Here is a 26,467-nt window from a genome sequence, read left to right on the forward strand (position 1 = left end):
GCATCTGGTTTTTCCGAAGTCTTTCCAGCAAACCAATTTGCACTAAATAAAATACCCTCTAACTTCATGCAGTGCCCTGTGTGAGTCTATAATCTGGTTTAGCACAGCATAAATAGCTTTTAAGTTTTTCCCCATGAGGATGAGAACTTGGCTTGTCCCTGGCACCAGCCATAGGTTATTTTTGTCCCAGCTGCAAGCAGAAGCACATCTTTCACAAGCTGCTGCTGTGTAAGCCTTCCTGCTTAGCCCTGTGTGCTTGGGAATTGGTGTTCAGCATTGCATTGCAGTGTCCACCCCCTCCAGAATTTGGATCAACTTGAACAAAATGCTCTGACATACCCTGCCAATTTCCTCTTCTGTTTTTGAGAAAGATGGGGTGGGATCCTATTCATGCAAATAATTCCTGCTGTCTAGGCATTACTGCAAAGCAACTTCCTGTAGACCTGCCCCAATGTCAGCATGAAAGATGGGAATTTAAAGATTTAAGGAAGGAAAAAAGCTGTGAGCAGCACCAGAGAGCGCTCCTTGAATAGCTGTTCCAAAAGTGTGAGGAAGGTGTCACAGGCTGCCATGGTTCCATTGGCTTGTCACTCCGAGCTGCTGAACAGCAGAGCTTGAAATAGCTGTAAGTGCATCTGCAGAGGCCCAGGTCAATAATTTAGCTTCAGTTTAGATTCTTAAATAATTAAATGTGGGTTCCTCCTATCTCCTCTTTTGGTGATAAATATAAAACCGTCTCTCGGTCGTCAGTGATTGGAGCTTGACTGGCAATTATGCTTCTCCATGGCTGCCTGTACACATCAGCTGGGGGAAAAGGTATTTGTAGGTAAGAGTGACAGTCAAACAGCACAGGTGAAAAGTGGTGCTGCTGTGAAGCCTCTTGTGAGGCAGCCAAGCAGGAGTCCCCTGTTCAAGGAGGTTTTGTGCAAAGACAGTGGGCACTCAGCAGCCAAGTCATCAGCCATAGTCATATCTGACACATGTGACAGGGATGGACTCTGGGGCTCGTTTGGTAGTGTGAAAGTATTCACCCCTGCAGAGCAGGGATGCTTTGGGAATGTAATTTCCATACACAGTGTGAGCAGCAGTGAGTGTTGGTCCGCCAGGGTTTCCCATCTGCTGATACCGTGTCCTCAGTCATCCTCAGAGAAGATGCCTGGGAGGATTCCCATCAAAGGGGAGCTATTCCCAAGAGCTCTTCTTCATTTCTGGAGATAACAATCCAGTCCCAAATTTGGCCTTTGGAACCAGTTTGTAGAGCTGGTCTCTAGATGTGTTTCTTAGTAGCTGTGACACAGTGAATGCTCGGTCAGTGTTGATCACACAGATCATATAATGCTCATAATGAAACGAGACAGATACAGTTCAGTCAGGGTGTGAGGGCTGGGGCCTGTGTTGCTTCCCAAAGGGGCACAGTTTGGTCTGGGGTGCTGGCCTTGCCTTTCCCCCTGGGTGCCCAGGATGGAGCATTTTGCTCTCAGAAATGGGGCCAGGGCAGAATTACAGCTCTTACCATTTAAATTAAACACAATGTTTCTGGGTTGGTTTTTTTTTGTTGGTTTTGTTTTTTGTTTTTGGGGGTTTTTTTGGGTTTGGTTTGGTTTGGTTTGGTTTGGTTTTTTTATTGTTGATTGTTTGTTTTAACAGATAAACAAGCTTCTAAGGAGAAAAAGAAGAAGAAAAAGAAAAGCAAAGAGGTATTGTTGATTAAACAGATCTGCTGTGTTACCCACCTGCCAAGAACAGACGTGGCCTTCCGTGGTTTCCTCCTTGGGAAAGGGACTTGGTGGACTCCATTCTGTGTTCATCCTGCACCTCTGCTCTCTGCTTCCCAGGCTCTGCAGAACACTGAACTTCAAAGCGAGCTTATAGAGCAGTTGAATTTTGGAAAGGGAGTGTGTGAGTTTATAAAATACAGGATGAGGAAGGGCAGTGCCTCTCTGCTAGGCTGTGTGCATAGTACCATGATTTTCAAGCAGAGGGATGCCCACAGCATTCATCTCGTGGATAGTGAGGGAAGCCTGCAGGAGGCTTTGTCTGTGCCATTTAAGCCTGTCCAGTACCGTGGTATTGTTGGGCACAAACTGTCAGAGAGACCAGTGCCCTGTATAACCCAAATGGTCTGTCTGCTGCTCTGTCCAAGCTTACAGAAGGGTCTTCTGTGCTTCAGCCTGACTAAGAGTCCTAATTCAGTTGAAGACATCCCTGCCCATGGCACGGGGGTTGGGCTAGGTGCTTTCCAGCCCAAACCATTCTTCAGAGTCAGGTGTCAGGGCAGTACATCCTGGGTCACTGGCGCTCTCAGAGCATTTGCTAATAAAAATGTTCTCATTTTGCAGGAAGAGGACAAGTCAGTGAAAAAGAAGAGCAAACACAAGAAGAGCAAAGAGAAGGAGGAGAGCAAAGAGGAAAAAGAGAAAAAGAAAAAGAAAAAGAAGAGCAAGGAGAAAAGCAGTGAGATAGATGAACTTGAGGCCTTTCTTGGCGGAGGAGGAGCCAGCATGAGCAAACCACAGGGCGGGGGGGACTACGAGGAGCTGTAGTTTGGCTGCGAGTGGACTCTGCACCATGGCTGTCTCCATCTTCTCTGATGAGTCACCCCAGGACAGGCACAGATGTGTAAAGCTTTGGCCCTTCACTGTATGGTCTCTCAAACCAGAATGAGCAAAACAAAAGCTTTACATCTGTGTGTGCTGCTCTGGTGCATCGTTACACAAAGAAAACCAAGCTGAGATGTACGCGAGCCAGGGGAAGGTTCAGGGCATGGCTCCCAGGCCTGCTGCCAGGCTGTCAGTTTTTCTCCTTGCAGAGATGCCCCATCAGGTCACTGGCAGGCTGTGGGGCAAGGGGACCTGCCTCCTGCTCCATCCCTGCTGCATTCCACTCCTGCACACCTGAAATTCCTGTCTTGTTAAGAGGAGTGCAACAAAACATGCTGCATGAACACATCATGCTTGACTGTCTCAAGTCTTTAACTTCTTATCCTTCCTATTTTTTTAAGGAGAAAGATTATATTGGCCATTGCTTCACCCAGTTGATGAGCTTTAAGTCAAGCAGATCATGCTATGGTACAGCTCTCTAAAGCAGCAGGCGCAGGGACAGTGTGAGAGAGAGTGTGATTGTTGAAGTCCTTTGAACAGGACCTTTCTGCACAGCAGCTTAATTAGCCCTCACTGGTGCTGCTGTTGGAATTCATGAAGCCCATTGATTTCCGTGGCCCCAGTGTCTCAGACACTACATGTAAGCTGCTATGCAGTTTGGGAGGACAATGAAAAATGCGAAGCTAACCTGAAAGAGAGAAAAAAATCAGTGCTTTTCTGCATTTCCCACCCTTGAATTTGCATATTCCAGAATCCCCTGCTGCTGGGACCTCTCAGGGACATGACTCCATGTGGAAATGAAGATATCCAGAGCTTCAGAATTGGCTGCAGGGCAGTGTTGGCATGGCAAGGCATTTGCTTCTCAGGCATTTTCCAGTCAGGCTGTAAACCCTGGCTGCTGCTCTGCCGAGAGGGACCAGCACTGCAGCTCAGCAGCGTCCGTCCTGCTCCAGCCTCTGTCCATCCTGCAGCCAGCCAGTGTGCTGACTCTCCTGCCCAAGGAGAGAGCCTCCTCTGTCCCATGAGCTTGGGAAGTCTTTTAGTTTTTGCTTTGAACTTAAACCTATGGATTAGTACCTGCTCAGCAGCCGTTGGATGGGCACTATGGCCACCCCTTGGCACTCACCTGTGTCTCAGTCAGCAGTCCCTGTGTTTGATGGAGCTGGTCAGTTCTCTGACACCTCCTGGTTTGGGTCTGGGGTCCCTTGCTCAGCTCAGATGGTGAAGCTTCCTCCAGGTTCTGTGCATTACATTCCCCTCTTCCTTGTAAGTTGATTTGAGGTTTGGTTTTGTTCTCCCTCACCCCTTTCTGTTGTAAAATGTCAGCCATGAAATCCAAACTGGAGTTTCCTTCTGCATCCCTATAAAGCAATGTTCTATTGATCCATTAATCATTCCAGAGCTGTCTTGACCAGCAGGCATTTCCTGCTCCATTTTTCTTTTTCTTGTGCCCAAAATGCACTTGTAACCATTTCCCTATAAAACAAACTGGTTTCTTGCTGTATGAGCAGTGCATTGTTCAGGTCTGTCTGCCATTAGCATTTGCCTCTGAGCATTCCACGTGGCACTGTAGGGAAATTGCATGGGAGAGTTCAAACCTGGCACAGCCGGGGAGGAAAAGGAAGATTGAGGACTGGTCTGCTGCCCTTCTGGGCAAAGGCAGGTGGAAGTTCAAGCCTCAGCTGCTGCAGTCCCGAAAGTGCTTCTGTTCCATCAGGACTTTGGGTCATGTTCCATTTTTGCGTTGAGAAACCCTGGTACAGTCCATTCTGATGATAAAGCTCTGTTGTACACTTGTCTCTGCACATCATCTTCTACCCCAGAGCCCCTGTGCCTGGGCTCGGGAGCTGTGTGTCCCTCCTTGTGCTGCTGTGCTCCCACACCTCATGGGAGGGGGTGCTGAATTAAAATTCATTCCAAAAAAAGGAGCTGAACATAAAACCCATGAGTTCTTTCTCCAGAACTGAGGTCTGCCCTGAGGGAGCTGTTGCTCCCCACAGCCTGGAGGGGCAGGGGTTTGGCTGCAGGGGCTGCACTGGTGGCTGACAGGGGCTGGCCTCGCTGTCTCTGCCTCCTGTGCCAGGTTTGCTGCCCTAGGAGCCTCCACATTCCCTGCAGCTCGCCAGCAGAAGGAGCTGAGGCAAAAACAAGCAAAGATGAATCATTCTGCTCCCAAATACTCCTGTAAAAGAGAAAAGCAGATGCACAAGGACCTGCTTACACTAGCTGGCTCTACTTACACTCGAGCCACAGGAGGGTGTGTGGCATGGTTTGGCTTCTGCAGCAGGGCCAGAGAAATCCCCACCCTGTGCTAAAGTGGGAGTGTGGAAGGGAAAAGCAACAAAAGGGCTCTTTTTACAATGCACACAGTCCCAGAATGATTTAGGTTAGAAGAGACCCTAAAGCTCATTCCAGCCTCCTGCTGTGGGCAGACACACCTTTCAGTAGACCTGATTGCCCCAAGCCCTGTCCAGCCTGGTCTTTTTAGGCTTGGGCTTCTCCCTTTTCCAGGGAGTGCTGAACTGGTTTGAGCTACAGCGTGAGCTGTGACCCAGAGCCAGCAAGCAGGAGGGAGGGGAGAAGGAAATTGGCCTTGTTTGAGCCAGGCTTTCCCTTGCCATCCTTTCAAAGAAGCTAAATATAAAAACTATGTACGTGCCTGTCATTATGGGGAAGCTTCTGCAGGATCACAATGATATAAATAGTTACTGCAAGCATCTCTGCAGGTACCAGGGTATTTGCTTTTGGTTTTATCACTCATCAAAAAAAAAAAAAAAATCAAGAGCTTGAGGCTGAGGAGCTACAGTTTCTTGGAGCTAGCGCTGGTCAGAGCTGCAGGGGCTGGGTTTTGAACAGTAGGAGGGAAAAATGCAGATTTATCACTGCATTTTGACTGGAGTTGTTTACCTAGCACAGCCTCATCCATCAGGAACAGGGTAGTGCCTGCTCCCCTGCCTGCCTGGGCTCTCCAGGGCCACCGGAGTGTCTTGGCTTCCACTGTGCTAGCTTGGAGCCAGAGCACTCGGGATAAGCCAGGACAGAGCTCCAAGGGGCCTGCTGTCCCCCAGTGTCCTCCTGGCCAGGATGGCCCAGGTGCTGTCCCATTCTCTGCAGGTGTTTGTTTGGGGAGCATTCCTGCTGTACCCATCCCTGGAGTGGGACAGCCCAGCATGACAGCTCACAGCTGTTGTCACTTGGCAGCTCCTGGTGTGTGACAGTGCAGCTGCTGAGAGGGGCTGTGGGTGCTGAGAGGGGACAGTGGGTGCTGAGAGGGACAGTGGGTGCTGAGAGGGGACAGTGGGTGCTGAGAGGGGCTGTGGGTGCTGAGAGGGGCTGGGGGTGCTGAGAGGGGCTGGGGGTGCTGAGAGGGGACAGTGGGTGCTGAGAGGGGACAGTGGGTGCTGAGAGGGACAGTGGGTGCAGAGAGGGGACAGTGGGTGCTGAGAGGGGACTGGGTGCTGAGAGGGGCTGTGGGTGCTGAGAGGGGACAGTGGGTGCTGAGAGGGGACAGTGGGTGCTGAGAGGGGCTGTGGGTGCTGAGAGGGGCCGTGGGTGCTGAGAGGGGCTGTGGGTGCTGAGAGGGGCCATGGGTGCAGTCAGACTCTGGAGCAGACTGACACTGACCTGAGCCCAGCAGGTTCCACCATGCCTGACAGCCTCGTGGCTCCTCAGGTGGGAGCCAGTTTTGGGGACACCTTCCAGCTGCCCTGCACCAGTGGCCTGAAGCTGCCCATCTCTGCTCTGTGCCTGCTGTTCCCCAGGATCCCTCCTGTGTGCACAGCATTCCCCTCCTGATGCCCAGGTCTCCTTGGTGCAGGTGGCTGGCTCAGTCTGCTGGAAAGGTTCTTCCTTGCATGAGTCTGTCCCAACTCCTCCCTGCAGGGCCCCAAGCTGCTGAGCCCATGCCCAGCCCTGCAGGGCCCCAAAGGGCCCATGGCTCATACCTGGCCTGTCACTGTCAAACCAGCCCAGGACAGGCAGACAGGTCCCTGCAGGTTGTGCCACCACCACTCCAGCTGTTTCCCTGCCCATAGCAAGGGGTTGAAACTAGCCGATATTTAAGGACCCTTCCAACCCACAGAAGTCCATGATTTTATGATCCCTGTGGAAAGCTCTCCATCACCTTCTGCTTGGCACTCAGGAGCTGTCTGATCACTGCCGTCCAGATTTATTCCTGGACAATTTCTGCTGATTTGTTACTTTGCCAGGGCTCTTGTTTAAGTGCTGCTCCCTCTCCACGGCCCTTTACCAGTGGGGCTCTGTCCCTGCTCCACCTTTGTCCTGCTGGCCAGGGCTGGTTTTAATGATTGCCATATAATCCCCCTCCTGCTGCCCCTGGGACGGGCTGGCCTTTTCCACAGCTGTAGCCTGTGTCACCAGGGCACCCAGCCTTCCTCATCCCCCATGGTCAATGCCAAGGGCCACATGCAAGGAGTGCCCTGATGGTGCCCTTTGAGGGATGCAGCTTTGCCCTATTCCTGTTGCTCCCACAGAGTCAGGGCAAGTCTCCCTAGCTTGCCAAGGCCCGGGGTGGGAATTTGCTTCCTTCCTCCCAGCAGTGAACATGAAAAAGTCATTGGAACTTGGATTTTAGCAGGCCTGAATGTGTAAAGCTGTGAGTGCTCTTGGAGGCTTTGGGGGGGGCTGTGGGGCAACCAGGACCCCCATCCCTGGGCTGGGATGGGCCTGGGTGGGGGCTGGGTTGGGGGCACAGTGGTTTTCTGCCTGCAATGTCCCTGCATCCAAGGCTCCGGGTGCCTGGGGAGCCCGTGGTGCTTCCCTGTCCTTTGGGATGCCCCCGAGCAGCCAGATGAGTGATGGTGGGGAAATCCTGCAATAGGACGGGTTTGGGGAGCGGGGCTGTAGCCTAGCAACAGCCTCAATCATGGCATAATAAAATTAATCCAGTGCTGGCTCAGTCTGCTGCATAAAGATACCAGGGCAAGTAGCTGAGCCTTTTTAACTGGTGGGTTTGCCTCCAAAGGAACCTGCAGCATCTGTGGCATGTCCAAAGTGTTCCTGGCCCAGAGGTGCTCCACGGTGAGTATCCAGGCTTCCCCTCCCAGCCCGTGGCAGGGTGGTTGCTGAGCACAGGGAATTGTCCTCTGGCACCTTCAGTGAGCAATCCTGGGCCCTCCGGGGCTCAGGCAGAGCCGGTGGGGGGAGGTGGGGTGAGCTCAGCTGAACTGGGGACTGGGGCAGCCTGTGGGACACGGGGCTCCATTCCAGGTTAAAGCAGGGCTGACACCTGCACGTGTGCTGCCGCTTGGAGCTGCATGGGGATGCTGCCATGGGGCAGCCGGGCTGGGAAGCCCTTGAACCCCTGGGTACCCCGGGGTGTTGGCAGGCTCTGCCTTAGGGCAGGAGCAGGGAGGGGAGGCAGTGGTGCCGCTCTCCATGGCACAGAGGGGACATGGGGGTGCTGTGCTCCTGGTGGCAGGGGACACCTGCGGGTGTCAGTCCCGGATGGCTCCAGGACGGCACGGAGAGCACCCCCAGTGCCTGAGGCTGCAGCCCGAGCTGGTGGCTGCGGCCTGGCTGCGGGAGGAGGCAGCCGGCTGGGGGAAGAGCAGCCTTGTCCCTGGAGCCGCAGGAGAAACGCCCTCCCCGTGGCTGTGGTGGAGGTGACAGGCGTGAGGGGATGAGTTCCCGCCTGCTGGGGCCGGCAGCAGTGCCAGGGCACCCCTGCAGCTGTGCGAGTGACCAGGCTGCTCTGTGGCATCGCTGAGGGGAGCTGGAGGCAGGCTCAGCACCCTGCCCAGGGCAATGGTGTCAGGGCACACCGAGATCCCCCCCACAGCCATGTGGGGCACCAGGGCATCTGAAACAGGGTGTGCCTGTGGCCCTGCTGTGGGCCAGCAGATGGATGCCCTGAGCCTGACCTCTAGACTGCTTTCCTGTGAGACTTTGGGGACTAACTAGTCCTTCCCAATGAACCCCAACAGGAATGTGGGGTTACAGCTCTCTGTGCAGGCAGGGATTTCTCAGTAGCTGCTCAAAAGGCGCCCTTGAGTGCCACCAAAGCCCAGGAGCCTGCAGGGCAGGGTCCAGCTCCCTCCCCAGCTCCCAGGAGGGCAGCAGGGCCCGATTTCTCCCTTGGTTCACTGCTGGAGGCAGGGAGGGGATGAGAGGGAGAGAGCAGAGAAGCTGAAGAGACCCTTCTGCCCCAGCCAAGCATCACACCGATGCCAGGCAGCTTGGGAAAAGGAGAGCATCACCCGCAGGCAGGAGCTGCAGGGTGCCAGCAGCATCTCATCCCATTGCGGCTCTGCCTCCCAGCTGTGGGATCCCCAGGTTACCTTGGAAACAGAGGATTTCGCAGCAGCTTGCAGTGGTGCTGCCTGCGGTGGGGGCAGCGGCCCATGCCCACAGGCCTGCCCTGCCCTCTCTGTGCCCCCAGCCCTGCCTGTGCTGCTCCCCCGTCAGCCCTGCCCCAGGAGCAGGGCTGGGATGGCTGCCAGGCCCCCTCTGCTGCCCCGAGGCTGGTCCTGCAGTGGGTGCTCTGTGCCCACCCTGTGCCCCCGCTGTGGCTGCCCACACAGGGAGGATGGGGAACAGAGAGCCTGAGAAAATGGGAAGGCATCAAACGATCAAATATTCATCCCCACTGTGAATTGAGCAGAAGGATGGAATGGAGCAGCCCCAATACTTCCCGGAGTCACCACATCACATATGAGTCCCCAGCATGGCAAGGCACTGGGTGCCAGTCACCTCCATTTCCCACAGGGGTGTCAGAGGCCACAGGGTGGGCACAGGTGGATGCCACAGCCCCCCATCCGCATTGTGGGGTGCCCCGCACCGTTCACCCGGTGCTGGAGCCCTCACCACCGCCTGGGTGGCTGTAGCTCCTGGGGGGACCCAGCACCCACCTCCTGCCCCAGCGCAGCCCGGCCAGCCCCACTGCAGCCTCTGGCACGGAACCGCGTCCTGCCGGGAGCGGGCACGGCCCCGGCATCGCCCCCGGGGCTGCGGGCGGCCCCGGACCCCTCGCGGGCCGCGCTCGGGAGCGGAGCGGGAGCCCGGAGCGGCCTCAGCGGAGGCGCGGCCCAGCCCGCTCCCGGCGCGGGCATCGCCCCGCGGCCGCGATCGCGCTGACACCGGCTCCGTGTCTCGGGGGGCCCCGGGCACGGGCCGGCGGTGCCAGCGCCGCGCTGTCGCTTCCCATCGCGTGCCCCGATGAGCCGAGCAGCCTCTCCCTCCCTCGCTCGGCTCTGCCCTTCCCCGGCACAGCCCGCTCGGGAACCGGTCCCAGCCGTGCCGGGGACAGCGAGCCCCGCGCTGCCGGCGGGGTCTGGCGGTGCCACCCCCACCCCAGCCTGCCCCGGCTCCCCGGCGGGCAGGAGCCGCCCGCCCTGGCCCTTGGGCTGCCAAGGGCACCCCTGGGGGGACACCCCGGCTCCCCACGCTGGGCATTTTGGGGACCCGTTGGCTGCTGGGCATCTGCCAGCCGGCCACGTCCCGCTGGGCACATCCCCGAGCGCAGCGGGCCCGGGCGGGCTGGATGTGCAGGCGGGGAGGGAGGATGTGCCCTCTCGCCACTCCTCGGTAACACGGGGGGGATGGATGTGCCCTCTCGCCGCTCCTCGGTAACACGGGGGGGATGGATGTGCCCTCTCGCCGTTCTCCAGTAACGCGCCCGGCACGGGGCAGAGGTGGAAACTGGTTTTTTGTGTTTAATGTCCTTCCAGGTATGTTTCCCCAAGCGGTTTCAGAGTTTCTCTGAGGAATCTCCTCCTTTTGCTTTCTCAGAGTGGCTCATGTTGGCTTCCCCTGGCATCACCAGAGCAGTGCCCCTGTTTCTGCCAGACTGGGGCTGCCACAGGGGTCACAGGTATATATTTGAATATACTGTTGGTCAAAATTTAGACAAACAGTATATTCAAATGAAATTTATTTTATAAAGCAGATAAACCACTTAAAGCTCCACCAACACTTGAACACAGGTTTGTGATGTCAAATGGAATTGTTACTGCCCGACTGACTTGAGAATGCCCAAGATTTTAGGACAGCTAACCCAGAGGATTTCCTTTGGGCAGTGTCCCAACCAAAGGGCAGAATTTCTGAGGGAAGTTTTGCTGCTCCAAGGGGGATGGGCTCCACTGACCTCCACTGGGCCTTGTGGTCAGGTCATGGAATCACACACTGGTTTTGGGAAGGACCTCAAAGCCCATCCCATTCCACCCCTGCCATGGCAGGGACACCTCCCACTGTCCCAGGCTGCTCCCAGCCCTGCCCAGCCTGGCCTTGGGCACTGCCAGGGATCCAGGGGCAGCCACAGCTGCTCTGGGCACCCTGTGCCAGGGCCTGCCCACCCTCACAGGGAACAATTCCCAATTCCCAATATCCCATCCAGCCCTGCCCTGTGGCACTGGGAGCCATTCCCTGTGTCCTGTCCCTCCATGCCTTGTCCCCAGTCCCTCTCCAGCTCTCCTGGAGCCCCTTCAGGCCCTGGCAGGGCTCTGAGCTCTGCCTGGAGCCTCCTCCAGGCTGAACGATCCCAGCTGTCCCAGCCTGGCTCCAGAGCAGAGGGGCTCCAGCTCTCTGTTCTGTCAGCCACCCCCCAGCTGGGGTCTGACCCTCTGTCCCTCCACAGCTGTCACACAGAGGTGACAGGTCAGCCTACCCAGGGACAGTTGGTGCCATGGCTGGCCTTAGTGCCTGCTGGGGCAGCTGCTGCTGCCACAGGTATCCTGGAGAAAACCCCTATTCTGGGGCCTCCCCTCACTGCCCACCTGCTCCTGCCCACACCTGCCTCCTGGTGAACCCCTGGCCCTCCTGGCAATGTTTTGCAAATGCCCAGGAAGGTCTTTCCAATGCTTCAAAACTGCTCTGTGCTGGCCCAGTCAGAGCTGTCCCAGTGGTCCCCAGCAGTGTCCCCTGTCCCTGACCTCATTGCTGTGCCTCCACAGCTCCTGGTGTGACCTGAGGGCTGCCTCAGGGCACCCCCGAGCCCAGCAGGTTTGCAGAGTGGCCCCTGCCCCCATGCCCACCCCACCAGGGTCAGCATCCTCAGGGCAGCCGTGGGGGCTCCCGTGCTGTGGTTCCTCCCTGCTCTGAGCTGCACCAGGGACACAGCGGGGCTGGATCAGGGGATCTCCTGTGCCAGGTTCATGACAAATCTCACAGTGAGCTCCCAGCGTGGCCTCAATGAATTGTGAGGGCTGTGAGACCCCAACACCCACCCACCCCCACAGCTTTGCAGCTGTACGACAGGTGTGACCCCAGATGTCCCTCCCAGGATGAGATCTGCCCTGCTTTGGGTCTCACCAAGTGTCCAGAGTCACAACAGACCTCCAGGGTGACCTTGGGGCATGTTGTTCCTCTGTGCCTCAGTTTCCCCTTTCGATGGGGCCCATCAGAACCAAGTCTGTCACCTGCAGACACTTTGGCCAGGTCCACACTGGCAGGGGCAGGTGGGGAAACTGAGTCACAGGAACACAGTGAATATTGTGGCTCTGCTCCCTGTGGGGCCTGGGGGAGGACTTAGCACCAGGGGGGCAAAGGCCCCACAGGAAGGGGGATTTGCCCCCACACTGGCCCAGCTTCACTGCTACTGGCCTTGGCAGCAAGCCACAGTGGGGCAGCCCAGACCCAGGGACAGGAGCTGATCCTGCCTCGGGACAGGCACCGGGCTGGCCTTTTCCTTGTGGGATTGCAGGACTCGCTTGTGGGATCCCTCTGGCTATTCACGTGTTCCCGTGGCACAACAGGGCCCCAGGCAGCTCGGCCAGGGACAAGCCTGGACCCGCAGAGCCATGGCAGGGCCCCAACATCTCTGTCCTCCACACAGGGGCGGGGGACAGTTCCATCCCAACCTGCTGAGTCCTGCTGCCCGCGTGGCTGTGCCAGGGGGTCCCCTCCCTGTGAGGGCTGCCACCCCTGAGGGTGTTCACAAGGCCAGGGGCAGCCCCCAGCCCTGCCACCCGCCCCTTCTCAGTTCCTGGCGGCCGGGGTTGCCTCCCCTGCCTCAGAGCCTGGGAGCCCGGGGTGTCACAGCCTAAAGCGGCAGCACGGCCCCGTGCTCGGGGCAGGTGACAGCACGACCGCAGCCCTCGGGGCATCTGCTCCTCTGCCACAGGCTGCCACTGGCTCGAGCAGGAGGAGGAGGAGCAGAACGAGCAGGAGCAGGAGGAGGAGCAGGGGGGGTAGGCAGTATCCAGAGCCCCATTGCCCCGAGCACATGACATGGCGCTGGCATCTCCGGTGCGTGGAGACCTGCCCGCGGCGCAGTTGGATCCCTCAGCACCTTCCAGCCTGCAATAGCAGCCTCACACGGGGAGCAGATGGTCCCGCTGTCCCTTGCCATGGGGCTTGGGGGACACACAAAGCAACCCTGTTTGTTCCCTGATCTCGGACTTGTGGTCACTCCAGAGCCCAGAGGTCCAGACAGGTGACCTCAATCCATGCAGGTGTCGCCCAGGGCCACAGCTGCACGGACAGAGGCTGGCACTGTAGGGGATGCCCTATGGGGAGCACACTCCTCCATGCGCGGACTCGGCATCCCACAGGGATGGGCTCTGGCACGGTTCGGGCGATTGCACCCACGGGCGATGCGGACGGAGCCTGCCCGGTGCTCCGCGGTGTCGGGGCTGGCAGCAGGCGGGAGCAGATGGAGCAGCACGGCGGGACCGCGGGGGCAGGAAGCCGCGGGCAGCGGGAACGGCTGGACCGACAGCCGGAGCCCGTGTCCTGCAGAGAGGAACGGGGAAGAGCCGGGGCGTGCGTGGGGGCCGGGGGTGACGGGGCCCATCCGAACGCGGTGCGGGAGTCCCTCGGCCCCGTGCGTGCAGCAGGGACGGGCTCACCCTGCTCCCAGCTCCTCCTCCAGCTCTGTGCCACTCGGCAGTGCAACGAGTTCCTGGCGCTCAGCCCGGCCCCCAGGGCACACACCGCCGGTGCCAGCGGGCTCAGCAATGCCCACTGCTCCCAAGGGCATTCCTGCGGGACTCACAGCAGTGCCAGCTCGCCACAGGCCCGCCGGTACCACTCTGCCTGGAGCAGGCATCAGAGACAGTGGAAGTCCCTTCCTGGAGCTGCAGTGAAAGAAGGAAAGGGTCCTGGCTGCAGGGATTTTGAATCGAGCAAATCCGGGGGTGCACCTGCCATGCAGAAACACACGGAGAGCAGCAGCCTTGGATCAGGGCTTGGAGCCGTGGCAGGTACTGGTGGGTGCCAGGGCCATGGCCCCTGGCCAGGGCACCCACAGGTGCTGGGGCTGCCCCCGGAGCTGTGGGCAGCGCAGGGCAGCTCAAGGAGGATGATGGAGGGAAACTGAGGCACAGCTGTGACCATGGGGCCGTGCTGTGCATCTCCGGATGCTGGGGCCTGAGTGCGCCAGGAGCTGTTCTGTGCCTCCTCCGTCCATCTCCATCACTGAGCATCCCTGTGGACTCCAGCCACCACAGGCAGCGAGAGCCGCGGAGACTCTGGGAAAACGAGGCCATTCCATGGAGGAGCTTAGCCGGGGATTTCGCTGCCCATCGGCCCCGGCCGCGCAGAGCCGCGGTGATGGGGCAAGGTCAGGCAGGACAGGCCCGGGGCCCCGCGGGGGCCGTGAGGTCTCTATACAGGGTGTGGGGCTGAGCCCGGTGCCCCGCGGGACATTCACAGCCACGGAGCGGGGAAAGCCCCGGAGGATGGCACCGGGGGCGCCCAGACCCGGCCCGAGGTCCCGGGGGAAGAGGGGGCGCCGCGAGGGGCGGGGGCGGGGCCGCGAGCCGGGGCTGGGGAGGCGGCGGGGGAGCGGAGATGGATGGGGATGGGGATGGGGATGGGGATGGGGATGATGGGGACGAGGAGCGCTCTGGGGGCGGTGCCGGGGGAGGCTACGGTCCCGGTGCCGGCCCCGCCGGTAACTCCGCCTGCCGTATTAATGGGAAAACAAGCGGCTGCAGAGCGTTGGGCCGAGCCGTGCCGTGCCGTGTCGGATCGGGCGGAGCCGGGCCATGGTCCCCAGGGCGGCGGCAGCCCCAGCCTAGCGCGGCCGCGGCGGGGGCGGCGGGGGGATGCGGCGGGAGCCGCCAGAGCGGCTGGCGCGGAGCAGGTAAGGGGGTCCCGGGCAGGGGGCTGGGGGTCGCTGCACCCCCGGGGGCCCCCCCTCGCGGGCCTCCCCTCGACCATCGCCTCGCATCACATCATATCTCATCTTCCCCCTTTGCCCCCCACCGCGTTCCACATCCCCATCCTATTCCCCGAAGATCCTCCCGGGGCATCCCAACCCCCAGGCTCCCCACACAATCGTCCCGTGCCCCACATCCCGGTCCCCGGCTATCTGTGCTCCCTCCATTCCATCAGTCTCATCGGGGCCATCCCCAACCCGTGCTCCCGAGCCGAGTCATCCCACCGCATCTCACCGGTATTTCGGGGTTCCCCATACTCCCGTGTGCCCTATCCCCATCCGATCCCTATCCCCATCCCCATCTCCCAGCCCCAAACCCATCCTCATCTCGGTCCCATCGCACCGCAGCGCTCGAGCGGAGCCATTTCCCCCCTCCCCCCGTGCCCAGCTCAGCGCCCTGCGCGGCCCAGCGGGCCCGGTGCCGGTGCCGGTGCGCAGGGGGTGGGGGCGGCCGGGGACACCGCCCCGAGCCTGCGGCAGCGCCCGGGACGGATCCGCTCCCCCCGAGGGCCATCCCATGCACCGAGCCCCCAGTCCCGGCCCCACCGCTCGCCCTCCCGGCTCGCTCCTGGTTCCCCCGCCCCCCGGCATTGCCCGTTTGCGGGTGCTCCCCACGCTGAGCGATTAGAGGGGCCGGGGCTCAGGCCGTCCCCTGCACCCCGGGGTGCTGCTCCCCCCGGCAGGATGGCTCCTCGGGGGCACAGGCTGCGTTCGGGTTTGGCAGCCATCTGTGCCTGGTGCGCTTGGGACGGGGACAGGGGGCGATGTGGCAGTGCCCGGGGCAGAGAGGCTGATCCAGGGGCTGGGGAGCAGAGCGGAGGGGCTCTCTTGTGTGCAGGGCGGGCAACCGCCACAGGGGCACAGGGCACCATGTGCGTGTCCTGGGGGTGGCACGGGGCGGGGGGAGCGCCTATTTGCCAGGGATACGGAGCAGCGGCGGGATGGGCAGTGGGCTCCCTCACCACAGACCGTGCCGGCTGCCAGCTCCCGGTGCGGGCAGTGCCCAGGCGGCAGCGGCCATCAGCGTCCCGCTGACACACACACGGTGCACAGGCCCGTGCGCAGCAGAGCTGGCTGTGCACAGCGGCACACACGGGCACAGGCACTGCCCCCACGGCAGCCGCTGCTGGCACCTCCAGCATCATCTGCTCCAGCAGTGTTCGCAGCAGGACGCTGTCCTTGGCTGCCTGTCGCGATGCAGGGCCGCTGGTGCACTCAGGGTTGCACTTGGGGCAGTGCTGGGCCATGCTGGGGCAGTGCTGGGGCAGTGCTGGGGCATTGCTGGGGCAGTGTTGGGGCAGTGCTGGGGCAGTGTTGGGCTGTGCTGGGGCAGTGCTGGGGCAGTGCTGGGGCAGTGCTGGGCAGTGCTGGGCTGTGCTGGGGCAGTGCTGAGGCAGTGCTGGGCAGTGCTGGGCAGTGCTGGGGCAGTGTTGGCAGTGTTGGGGCAGTGCTGGGGCAGTGCTGGGGCAGTGCTGGGGCAGTGCTGGGCAGTGTTGGCAGTGTTGGGGCAGTGCTGGGGCTGTGCTGGGGCAGTGCTGGGGCAGTGCTGGGGCAGTGCTGGGCAGTGCTGGGCAGTGCTGGGATGTGTTGGGGCAGTGCTGGGGCAGTGCTGGGGCAGTGCTGGGCAGTGCTGGGCAGTGCTGGGATGTGTTGGGGCAGTGCTGGGGCAGTGCTGGGATGTGCTGGGGCAGTGCTGGGCAGTGCTGGGCAGTGCTGGGCTGTGCTGGGGCAGTGCTGGGGCAGTGCTGGGCAGTGCTGGGCAGTGCTGGGCAGTGTTGGCAGTGTTGGGCAGTGCTGGGCAGTGCTGGGGCAGTGCTGGGGCAGTGCTGGGCAGTGTTGGCAGTGTTGGGCAGTGCTGGGGCAGTGCTGGGGCAGTGCTGGGCAGTGTTGGGCAGTGCTGGGGCAGTGCTGGGCAGTGCTGGGCAGTGCTGGGGCAGTGCTGGGCAGTGCTGGGCAGGGCTGGGGCAGTGCTGGAGCCATGCTGATGCTGCTGGCCATGCCCACGGGGCTGTGAGTGCAGTGGGCCCGGTGCAGTGCAGTGTGTGCTGGGGCTGCTGTGAAGGGGGGCAGCAGTGCAGCGTGCTCAGCACTCTGCGTGTGCAGGCAGCGTGCAGGCACCGTACCCACTGCAGCAGTCCTGCCTGCTCAGTGGGATGTGCGTGGGCAGCGAGCAGGCAGGATGGGCAGCAATGCCCCGGCAGTGTGCGGGCAAGGGTGGGCAATGTGCGGGCAGGGTGTGCGGGGCAGTGCCCTGGCAGGGCACCAAGTGCAGGATGGGCAGGCAGCATCCCTTGCCATGTGCAGAGCCAGGCAGGGAGTGGGCAGTGCCGAGGGCAGCGCGGGCAGGCCGTGCACTGGCAGGGCTGTGTGCATGGGCAGCTTGGGGCAGAGCGCAGGCAGTGCCCTGGGAGTGCGGGCAGCGTGCGGGCAGTGCCCGCTGTGGCTGTGGGGCAGGCAGGGCACTGCAGCGCGTGGGCAGCGTGGGGCCCGCACTCCTCCCGCCACAGCCCTCACGTGGCACACCGGGCAGTGACAGTGACCCAGTTCCGGGCATCCTCCGTGGGCCCCTGCGGCAGCGGGGTCGCCCCCAGCCCAGCTCCTCGCGCTGCCGGAGCCCGGTGCTCACGGAGGGAGCAGCGCCCGGGCCCGTGCCGGGAGCGAGGGCAGGACCCCACGGGGCGCGGCTCCCACCCACGCCTGGGCACCGGCCGCTCTGCCAGTGCTGTCGGCAGGTGTCACATCCGCGGGGTGACACCGTGTGGGCATCCCGGGTAGGGAGGCTGGTGCCTGCCGAAACCGGGCAGTGCTGGGGCAGAAGGGGGCATCCAATCAACCGGATGCCCACTAGCCGGGGGGTGGAGAGCAGAGGGGATGCAAAACGCTCTCCCTGCAGAGCTGGTGTCAGAGCCTGGTGGGCGTGTGAGCATGGTGGCACTGGCAGCACCGTGGGGCCATCCCGGCTCTGCCCCCCCAATAGGCAGAGGGTTCCAGCAGCTGCAGGAGGGCTCTGCTCTCCCTGCAGTGCCACAGAGCCCCAGCTCCCCGTGCAAGCCTCCCCCTGCACCCACGCTGTCCTTACCCACGCTGTCCTCGCAGAGGAGGAATAATTTGGAGAAACCATGGCAACCCCACAGCTCCACCGGCAGTGGGTGCCGCTGGTGGGTGGAAGACACCGGAGCCTGTGGGATGCAGCGCCCACATCCCCAGCGCACAGGGATGCACGCACGCTGTGTGGGGACAGTTCTTTGGGTGGCAGTTCCTTTTGGTCCAGCAGGGCTGTGGCTGCAGGGGTGTCTTGAGGGTGCTCCATGCACTCACAAGGCGTCCATGGCCCCAGCAGCCACACCTCCACCACACTGGGAGCGCCCAAGGAGCCTCATGTGCCTTGTTTGTTTTACAGCGCTGGGATGGAGTCACCACAGGCCCCTCGGCCACCTCAGCCCACCCAGCCCCTCACTGCTGCTGCTGGACCAGGTAGGACCCTGGGCTACAGTCCCTTGCCTACCAGCCACCCCCACACCACAGGAATGGGCTTCCCAATGCCACTGTCCCGTCGCTGTGGCACGGGGTGCTGCCTTGCCGGACCCAGCCCAGTTCCCACACACTGTAACACAGCAGAGCCAATACTGGGCCACCTTTTGGGGGGCAAACCTGCCCTCCCAGCTCTGCAGGGAGGCACTGGGACCCCCATCTCCTTTCTCATGGCATCTTGCTCTTCCCAGCCCATCACATGGACAGACACCCCAAGGCCACTGGAGTCACCTCAGCTCTGGCATCTGCACCCCCCCAGCTTTGGAGCAGGTAATGAGGAGGAACCCAAGTCCCCTCCCCATCTCTGCGTAGTCAATGCTTGTTGCTAAATAAAGGAAATTCTTTTTCTCCAAGAAACATCCTCCCTGTTGTCCTCTGCTGCTCTTTAAAGTCAAGTGTCCACCCATCTTTGGTGGAACACAGAGCAGCCAGCATCAACCAGTGCACCCAGGCCCTTGGTGGCCACAACACCCAATGCTCAGAGGACGTGGTGAGGTGACAGCTGGGGGGGTCCCTGTTGTGGGCAGAGAAGGTGCACATCTCCCAGTGCTGGTGACAACCCATGGCAGCTCTCGAAGGGCTGGTAGGGAAGGTCAGTGCTACAACCCACTTAGTCCTGTGGGCAGACCCCTTCCTCTGTCCCCACCATGCACCGAGGCAAACTTGTGCTGATGTCCTCATTGTCACACAGCTGTGCCACACTGTGGCTGGGGACTCTGGCCACCCTGGCCACCCAACAGCATTGTCCCAGAGCACTGGGGTGCTTGGTGCTGGCACACAGTGCGCGTCAGACCCCGTGTCCCACAGCAGCTGAAGCCACCATCAGCCTTGCTTTCCAGCCCAGGGGACATGTCACAGCCATGGCTCACAGAATACAACAAAGCCAGAGGGTACTGAGCCAGCACAGCTCCCCTGGCACAGGGAGGTGATGCAGGTATCACTGCTTACATGTGGGTTGGGGCACCCACCACAATACCCCTCTGCCACCCCTTGGGGCCACCCCTGATCTGAAAGACCCAGAGAGTGCAACTCTGTGTAGCCAGCACTGTGACCACCCCACACGGGAGGTTGTGGGCCGCAGTGGGTGCAGCCACCACAGGGAGGGGTTGTAGCTCCTGCCTCCTACAGAGCCCCAGACCGTGGGGCTGCCCAGCCACCATGGTGGGTGCTCATGGGGCCTGTCCCTGGGCCCTGGTTCCCCCTGCAGTGCTGGTGCAGGGACGTGGGTACGCACAGTCCCAGGAGATCCCTCAACACTCCGGTGCTCTCACCAGGACTGAGCACACACTCCCCATGGAAAATCCTGGTGTTGAACCCTCACAGCCCTGCCCAGAGCTGCCAATTCATGTGATTCTGCAAGACAGTCCCTGTGCCCTGTGGACCAGGAAGAGGGCACAGTACTCTGTGTTCTCCTCTTGCTGTGCTGAGCTGGTATGCAGTTCCCTGGCTGCGCCCATCGGTGTCCTGCCAGCCGCTCCATGATTTGCACCCTGGATCTGGAAACTTTTTCCAGTTTCTTCCTCCAGTTGATTGACTACTGACAGCAGCAGTGGAGGCTGGGATGCCCCCAAACCTTCCTTTCTGAAGAGATGGCCAACCCCCAGCACTGAGCTAGGAGCAGTGGGGATTGATATGAGGTCACTCCAGGATTGAGGCACCTCATGTGTTCTCTTGCAGGGTGGGCTACCGTCCTCTGAGGCCGTGTGACAGGGTACTGGCAGAAGAGTCGCTTTTAAGATGACACGAACAGACCCACCTGACATTCTGGTGTCCACGGTGTACCAAGACATCAAGGTGGCGACAGCAGCCCCTGGGGATTCCGTTGTCTGTCAGCCCCTAGCACAATGTGACGCCTCCATGTCCTCCTCCCTGTCCCGCGAGCCGCAGCCCTTCAACAAGCGCCATTGTAGGAGTTTCGACTTCATCGAGTCGCTGGAAGAGCTGGGCACCCCCTCGGCCATGGAGCGCGCCTGCCCGCGCCCCGGCATGCCCGAGCCCGCGCCGGGGCCGCCGGGCAGGCAGGCGCCCCCGAAGCCGGAGCCGTACAGCGGCAGAGCCCCCGCGCCGCGCAGCGAGCCCAAGCGCCGAGCCCGCTCCAAGAGCGCCCCGCGGGTGAAGTCCACGCTGACCCCGGTGCCCATCACGGTGGCGGCATCACCTCCGCCGGCCCGGCGCGGGCGGGAGGTGCTGCGGGTGGCACGGGAGCCCTCCCGCACCGATCCCTCGCCGCGCCGCGAGGCCCCGATGCCGCTGCGGGCGCTGGCCAACGAGGTGCACCCCATCAAGCTGCAGCCGCAGCGGAGCAGCGTCAGCCGCATCTCCCCGCTCTGCCTGGGCAGCAATTGCTACGAGGAAGGGCCGGGGGGGAAGGTGGGCGCCAGCCCCCACGTCAAGTGCCGAGTGGACATCAAGCCGGACGAGGCGGTGCTGGTGCACACGGCGCGGAGCTTGCGGGCAGCCCCGAACCGCCCGGAGCCGCCGCGCTGGCCCCGCACCCCCGGGGCCGCCCGCAGCCTGACCGTGCCCGGGAGCCGGCAGGCGTCCGCGTCCCGCACGCCCACCCCCAGCGACTCCTACAGCGGGGACCCTCCGCTGCTGCCCTACCCCGGTGAGTACTACGAGGCAGACCCCCGGGCACTGGCGTACCAAACGGTGCCCGTGCCGGCCTCACGGGAATTCAGGGAGTACCCCGACAGGGGCTGCATGACCTTTTCGGCCCCCGGGGTCCCGGCCAAGTTCTTCTACGCAGAAGAGTCAGCGCGGTGCCCCAGCCCGGCCATGCCCCTCCGCAGCTCTGGCTATGCCAGCTACCCCTACCCCAGCCGCCACGCCGTGTCCCAGCCCTTCTACACCGAGGACCCGGCCAAGGCTGCCGCTCACACGATGCCGGCCCGGACGTTGTACGTGGAGGAGGCGCGGGGTTACCCGGTGCAGGAGGCACCTGCCCGCACCTTCTACGGGGATGAGTCCCACTACTACCCCCCGCGCGGGACCCCTGTCAAAACCCTGTACGCCGAGGACGCTCGGACATACCCAGCCCTCGGCTCCTCCCCACGGCTGCTCTACGCCGAGGACTACGGGAAGTACCGGGAACGGGAGGTGCTGTCGCGCACGTGTCCCCCGCCCCGCAGCGCGCAGCCCCTGCACTTCGGGGACTGGTACTGCCCCGAGCGGGCCACGCTGCCCTACCAGAGCCTGCAGCTGTCCCGCTTCACCCCACAGCCGGCCGGGCGTGAGGCCATGTTCTCCTCCTGGCATGCCAGCTACGGCGTGACCCCACCGCGGCTGGGCCGGGAGACCCAGCACTACTCCAAATCCTGGGACAACATCCTGGCACCAGCAGCGCGCAGGGAGGAGGCCCTGCTGCGTGGGCGCAGCTACGAGAACCTGCTCGCCCATGAAGAGCACCGTGCCTTATCCCCCGAGGAGCGCCGGCAGCCTGTGGTGATCAACCTGTCGAGCTCACCCAAGCGCTACGCGGCCCTGTCCCTCTCCGAGAGCTCCATCCTCGAGCGGGTGCACGCCGACGGCAGCCGCGGGCCCACGGGCCGCTCCTGGTACGTCACGCCGGAGATCACCATCACCGACAACGACATCCGCGCCGAGGGGCTGGGCCGGAGCGAGAGGCGCTCGGCCAGCTGGGACATGCTGGACGCGGGCCGGGAGTGCAGGCCCTACGCTGTGCCCTGCGCCCCGCAGCCCAGCGCCAGGGAGAGCGGCTCGGGGCGCCAGCGCAGCCTGGAGCAGCTGGACGAGCTCATCACCGACCTTGTCATTGACTACAAGCCGGCGCCGGGCCACCGCTCCGGGGACAGGGACAGCCTCGCGGAGCAGCTCAAGCAGCTGCTGAGCAGCGGCGCCTCGGGGCCCCCCCGGCGGAGCGAGGGCAGGCGGGTCCCTCACAACGCGCCCGAGGGACCCCGACCCACAAAGGAGCAGCCGGGCCCCAGCTCCCATGCTGGCACCCCGCGCCGCCCGCCGGCCACCGGCCCTTTCGAAAAGTCACCGGAGAACTGCTCGCCCGACCTGAGCGCTGAGGAGGACGACATGATGATGTGCTCCAATGCCAAGTGCCGGCGCACAGAGACCATGTTCAATGCCTGCCTCTACTTCAAATCGTGCCACAGCTGCTACACCTACTACTGCTCCCGGCACTGCCGGCGCGAGGACTGGGACACGCACAAGGCCAGCTGCGTCTACGGGCGGGTGGGCAGCGTCTGCCGCCACGTCCTGCAGTTCTGCCGCGAGAACACCGAGGTGCACAAGGCTTTCTCACGCATCGCCAAGGTGGGATACCTCTCCCGCGGCCGTGGCGTCCTCTTCCTGGGCTTCCCCAATGCGGGCTCCGCCGAGAACTTTCTCCAGTTTGGGCTGGAGAGCCTGCTGATGTCCCCCACGTACCTGTCCCTGCGGGAGCTGGACAGCTACTCGGACAACCTGGGGGAGTATGCCCAGGAGCTGCGGGAGACAGGCAACCAGTACGACCCCAACGAATGTTTCCTGCTGAATGTAACCGTGGCTGTCACTCAGAAAGTGCCAGAGAGGCCGTCACCGAAGATGCAGGTCCCGACGGTCAGGAAATACGCCAAGGTGGCCTTAGCCTCCTCCAGCCCTGAGAAGAAGATCTTGAAGAAGGAGCGGGACATGGAAACTTTGATCCTGACGCCTCCGCCCGGAACGGCGGACATCGACAAGGAGGGGGAGGAGGGCCGGAAGGCACGGGAGGTCTGCTTCATCAACATCCAGCGGGAGCTGCGCATCCGCGGCGTCTTCCTGCGGCACGAGTTCCCCGCTGTCTACGAGCAGCTCTGCGACTTCGTGGAGAGCAACAAGCGCTTCACCCCCACCACCATCTACCCCATCGACAAGAGGACGGGCAAACAGTTCATGTGCATGATTATGGCGGCCTCCGAGCCTCGCACCCTCGACTGGGTGGCCAGCCCCAACCTCCTGGACGACATCATGTGAACGCAGGGCGGGGGCACCCCCTCTGTAGAGACGTGCTGTCCTGTCAGAACCCCCTCGGCTGTTACACCAAGGGGCACCAAGGGGAGGGGGCTGCGGGCAGCCGGCAGTGCTGGGGGGCCGGGCGGTGACGGGAGCACAGCCCCAAGTCTGCCCTGGAGCCCAGAGCCCGGGAGCCCCTGCAGAGCCCTCTGGGGTGAGCGGTGCTTGGCCAGAGCGGGGACGCCTCGCACGCCCCCAACCCCTGCTGCAACCCAGAGCCCCTCGGGCCTGCCCCAGGCTCCCCTCAGCACCGAGGGTCCCCGCAGCGGCCATACCCAGCGCCTGGGACTGGGCTGCGCCAGGATCGTGTCCCCGCCGCGCCTGTGTAGCCTGTGCGTGTTTACTGCGGGAGCGTCAGGTGCCGGGGGGCCCTGGGATCCCCCGCGGGCTCTGGGCGCAGAGCGGGGCAGGGCTGGGGGGTCCCGGGGCGGAGCGGCCACGGTGAGGGATTGGCGGGGGGGGGGGAGGAGGGGGGGGCTCAGACCGGGGTCGGAGGTAATCGCCAGTGAGGGGTGACTGGGGAAGGCGAGGCAGAGCCGGGATCGTGGCCAAGGCCCGTCACCCGGGGCGCCCGCGCCGCCCTGCCCTGCCCAGCCCTGCTCCCCTGCTGTCGATCCCATCGCCGGCACCGGCACCGGCGGCACCCTCCAGCCCCAGAGCCGCTGCCCGGCGGGATCCCGCGCCGGCTGAGGGTGGAGTCTGGCTCTGCGAGCGCTGGTTGGACGCCAGGTGGAGGAGGCGGGAACACGGGCGGGGGCCGGGCGCTGGTTGGTTGGACGCCGGGCGGAGGAGGCGGGAACACGGGCAGGGAACGGGCGCTGGTTGGTTGGACGCCGGGCGGAGGAGGCGGGAACACGGGCAGGGAACGGGCGCTGGTTGGTTGGACGCCGGGCGGAGGAGGCGGGAACACGGGCAGGGAACGGGCGCTGGTTGGTTGGACGCCGGGCGGAGGAGGCGGGCACGGCGCGCGGCGGCAGCGATGGCGGGCTCGGCGCTGTCCCGGGTGCCGGACGTGCAGATCGATGGCGACGGTGTCTTCAAGTACGTGCTGGTGCGGGTGCGCGAGGCCGGCGCGCCCGCCAAGGATGTCGTGCGAGGCCACGCCTGGGCCGAGTACCACGGTGAGGGGCGTCGGGAGCGCGGGGCGGGGCCGTGGCCCGGGGTGCCGAGGGAAGCGGGCGGGGGCTTGCCGGGCGTCTGGCCCGTCGCGGGGCGGCGGCTGAGGCCGGGGGTCCCCGCGCCACCGCCGCTCCCTCCCTGCAGCCGACCTGTTCGAGCGCACCGCGGAGGAGCTGGCGCCGCACGGCCTGAGCTGCGAGTGCCTGGGCGGCGGCCGCATGTCGCACCGCCCTGCGGAGAGGAAGATCCACGTCTACGGGTACTCGGTGGTAAGCGGGGCCGGGGGAACCACGCGGGGCCGCGGCATCTCCCTGCGCGGGGTGGGTCCCGCTGACGGCGGCCGCGGTGGAGTCGCACTCCCTCGGGGGTGGAAGGGGTGAGCGGGGCGGCGCTCCCGGGGCTCCTGCGCGTTCTCCCGAGCGCCCCAGGGAGGGGAGACCGCGCAGAGCCCTTTCGGGTGGGCAGTGCTTGGCCAAAGCAGGGTCATCCCAGGAACCCTCCGGCACCTGCCTGTGGGGCTGCCACACACCCAGAGTCCCCGGAGGTGCCATGGGTACAGTGGCTGTACCCAGCTGTGGGTGCTGCCAGGGGGAATTGGGCTGCACAAGAACCCTGTCTCCACTTCGTGTGTCCTGAGGGTGTTCCTGCAGGAGTGTCAGGTTGTCAGGTGGGTGCTGTAGGGGCCTTGTAAGGGTGACTGGAGGCACTCTTGGGGCATCACTGGCATGGTGGGTTCCTGGATGCTGACCCCGGCCCAGGGCTGTGCTGCAGCACCAGCTGTGCTGGGTGCTGGGTGCAGAGCCCAGCTGGGATCAGGGCAGGGTGTTGATCCTTGGGCCACAGTGCACACAGTTTTCCCAGCTTCAGGGTGGCGTTGTCCTGTTGCCTGGGTGCTACACCAGCCTCAGCTGGGATCAGGAAGGACTGGCACAGGCTCTGTGGCCTCTCTGCTGCTGAGGTCTGCCAGAGCCGCCCTGGGGATTTGCCAGGCTTCCCTGCAAGTTCTCACCAGCTCTCCTTGGGAACCTTCTTTTCCTGTGCAGGGCTTTGGACGAGCTGACCACGCTGTGACCACAGAGAAGCTGAAGGCAGAGTATCCCGACTATGAGATTACCTGGGCAGATGAAGGGTACTGACTCCTCTGTCTGTGGTGCCAGCCCAGAACTGGCACAGCTGTGTGCAGCACCGGGGTGGTGGCAGCAGGCTCCCCATGCTCGGCCGTGCTCCAGGCTCTCCTGATTTTCCTCTGTGTTGAACTTGCCCGTTCTCCGCTGTCACCGGACTGTCCCCGTGCCAGATGCTCCCACCTCCCTGGCATGGCAAAGCTGGTGAAGCCAGTGGTTGCTCTGCCCCAGCCCTTTGGCACCAGGGGCTCATCCACGTGTATCTGTGAGAATTAAAGTCGTTGGAGGAGCACAGCTGCTCTGGTGGCCATGCTCATGGTTTGGCTGCTCCTTCCCATCTCTGGGTTATGCTTGTTCACAGTGGAAGGGACCCCCAGGTTATCCGCCCCTTGAGGGGGCCTGGCATGGCAGCCTGGCATGGGAGCAGGCAGAGTCTGGGGTGGGAACAGAAGGAGGTTTATTGGGATTTGCCTTGGAAAGGGTTGAGGCAGGAGAGAGGAAAGCAATGCCCAGGTCTGGGAGAGGGAAAGGCAAGATGGACCTGGGGGAGAGACCAGCCCCATCTCCTGTGAGGAGGGAACTGAGCTGCCTGGGAACATGCCTGGGAAGAACATGCCCATTCCCACTCTGGCAGGTTGTCACACCTTGAGGAAGAGCATCCTCCCTGACTTCATCCCTCCAGCCACCCAGGACCAGCTCAGAATTTCCCAGGGATTCTCCCTGCTTGTGCTTCCAAGCAAGGAGCAGTAGAGGGAGACTGGGGAAAGCTGCTGGAGGCTTCAGTGGCTGGAGAGCTCCAGGGAGATGTGCAGGCTGGGTTGGTTCAGGCTGGGTTGGTTCAGTTGCTGTCCCACGTGAGGCTGGGGCTGGAGGACCCTCCCAGCCCAGTCCCAGCCCCATTTCATTGTCAGACTCTGACCCTGTGTGCTCCCTGCTGCTGCCTCTGCCTCGTGCCTTCAGGGATGTGG

General features: G+C 62.5%; 3 protein-coding genes across 6 annotated transcripts in view; all 3 read left to right on the top strand.

The window, feature by feature from the left end:
* The window catches only part of RABL6 (RAB, member RAS oncogene family like 6), a 53,464-nt gene extending 49,068 nt beyond the window's left edge, over positions 1-4,396 (top strand). The window contains exons 14-15 of the mRNA XM_054283989.1: positions 1,648-1,697; positions 2,340-4,396. Of these exons, the coding sequence (XP_054139964.1) occupies positions 1,648-1,697; positions 2,340-2,543 (254 nt within the window). The 3' untranslated portion in view covers positions 2,544-4,396. The remainder of the gene's footprint in view (positions 1-1,647; positions 1,698-2,339) is intronic.
* A 3,195-nt stretch (positions 4,397-7,591) lies between these two features.
* Positions 7,592-23,709, top strand: AJM1 (apical junction component 1 homolog). Of its 4 annotated transcripts, XM_054283981.1 has the most exons (4): positions 14,410-14,643; positions 18,119-18,192; positions 18,441-18,519; positions 19,927-23,709. In XM_054283981.1, the coding sequence occupies exon 4, from the start codon at positions 19,987-19,989 to the stop codon at positions 23,215-23,217; it is 3,231 nt and encodes a 1,076-aa protein (XP_054139956.1). In that variant the 5' UTR covers positions 14,410-14,643; positions 18,119-18,192; positions 18,441-18,519; positions 19,927-19,986; the 3' UTR covers positions 23,218-23,709. The 4 variants fall into 4 exon arrangements, with proteins under 4 accessions (XP_054139955.1, XP_054139954.1, XP_054139956.1 ...); XM_054283980.1 differs by lacking the exons at positions 14,410-14,643; positions 18,441-18,519 and adding an exon at positions 7,592-7,640; XM_054283979.1 differs by lacking the exons at positions 14,410-14,643; positions 18,441-18,519 and adding an exon at positions 13,617-13,759.
* Positions 23,710-23,773: 64 nt separating this feature from the next.
* On the top strand, positions 23,774-25,815 carry PHPT1 (phosphohistidine phosphatase 1). Its single transcript, XM_054283996.1, has 3 exons — positions 23,774-24,377; positions 24,520-24,644; positions 25,419-25,815. Exons 1-3 carry the CDS (start codon positions 24,236-24,238, stop codon positions 25,509-25,511), a joined length of 360 nt encoding a protein of 119 aa, XP_054139971.1. The 5' UTR covers positions 23,774-24,235; the 3' UTR covers positions 25,512-25,815.
* The last annotated feature ends 652 nt before the right edge of the window (positions 25,816-26,467 follow it).

This window comes from Melozone crissalis, unplaced genomic scaffold, assembly GCF_028551555.1.
Source record: "Melozone crissalis strain CALT ecotype California unplaced genomic scaffold, PUWL_Pcris_2 ptg000041l_1, whole genome shotgun sequence".
Taxonomy (NCBI): domain Eukaryota; kingdom Metazoa; phylum Chordata; class Aves; order Passeriformes; family Passerellidae; genus Melozone; species Melozone crissalis.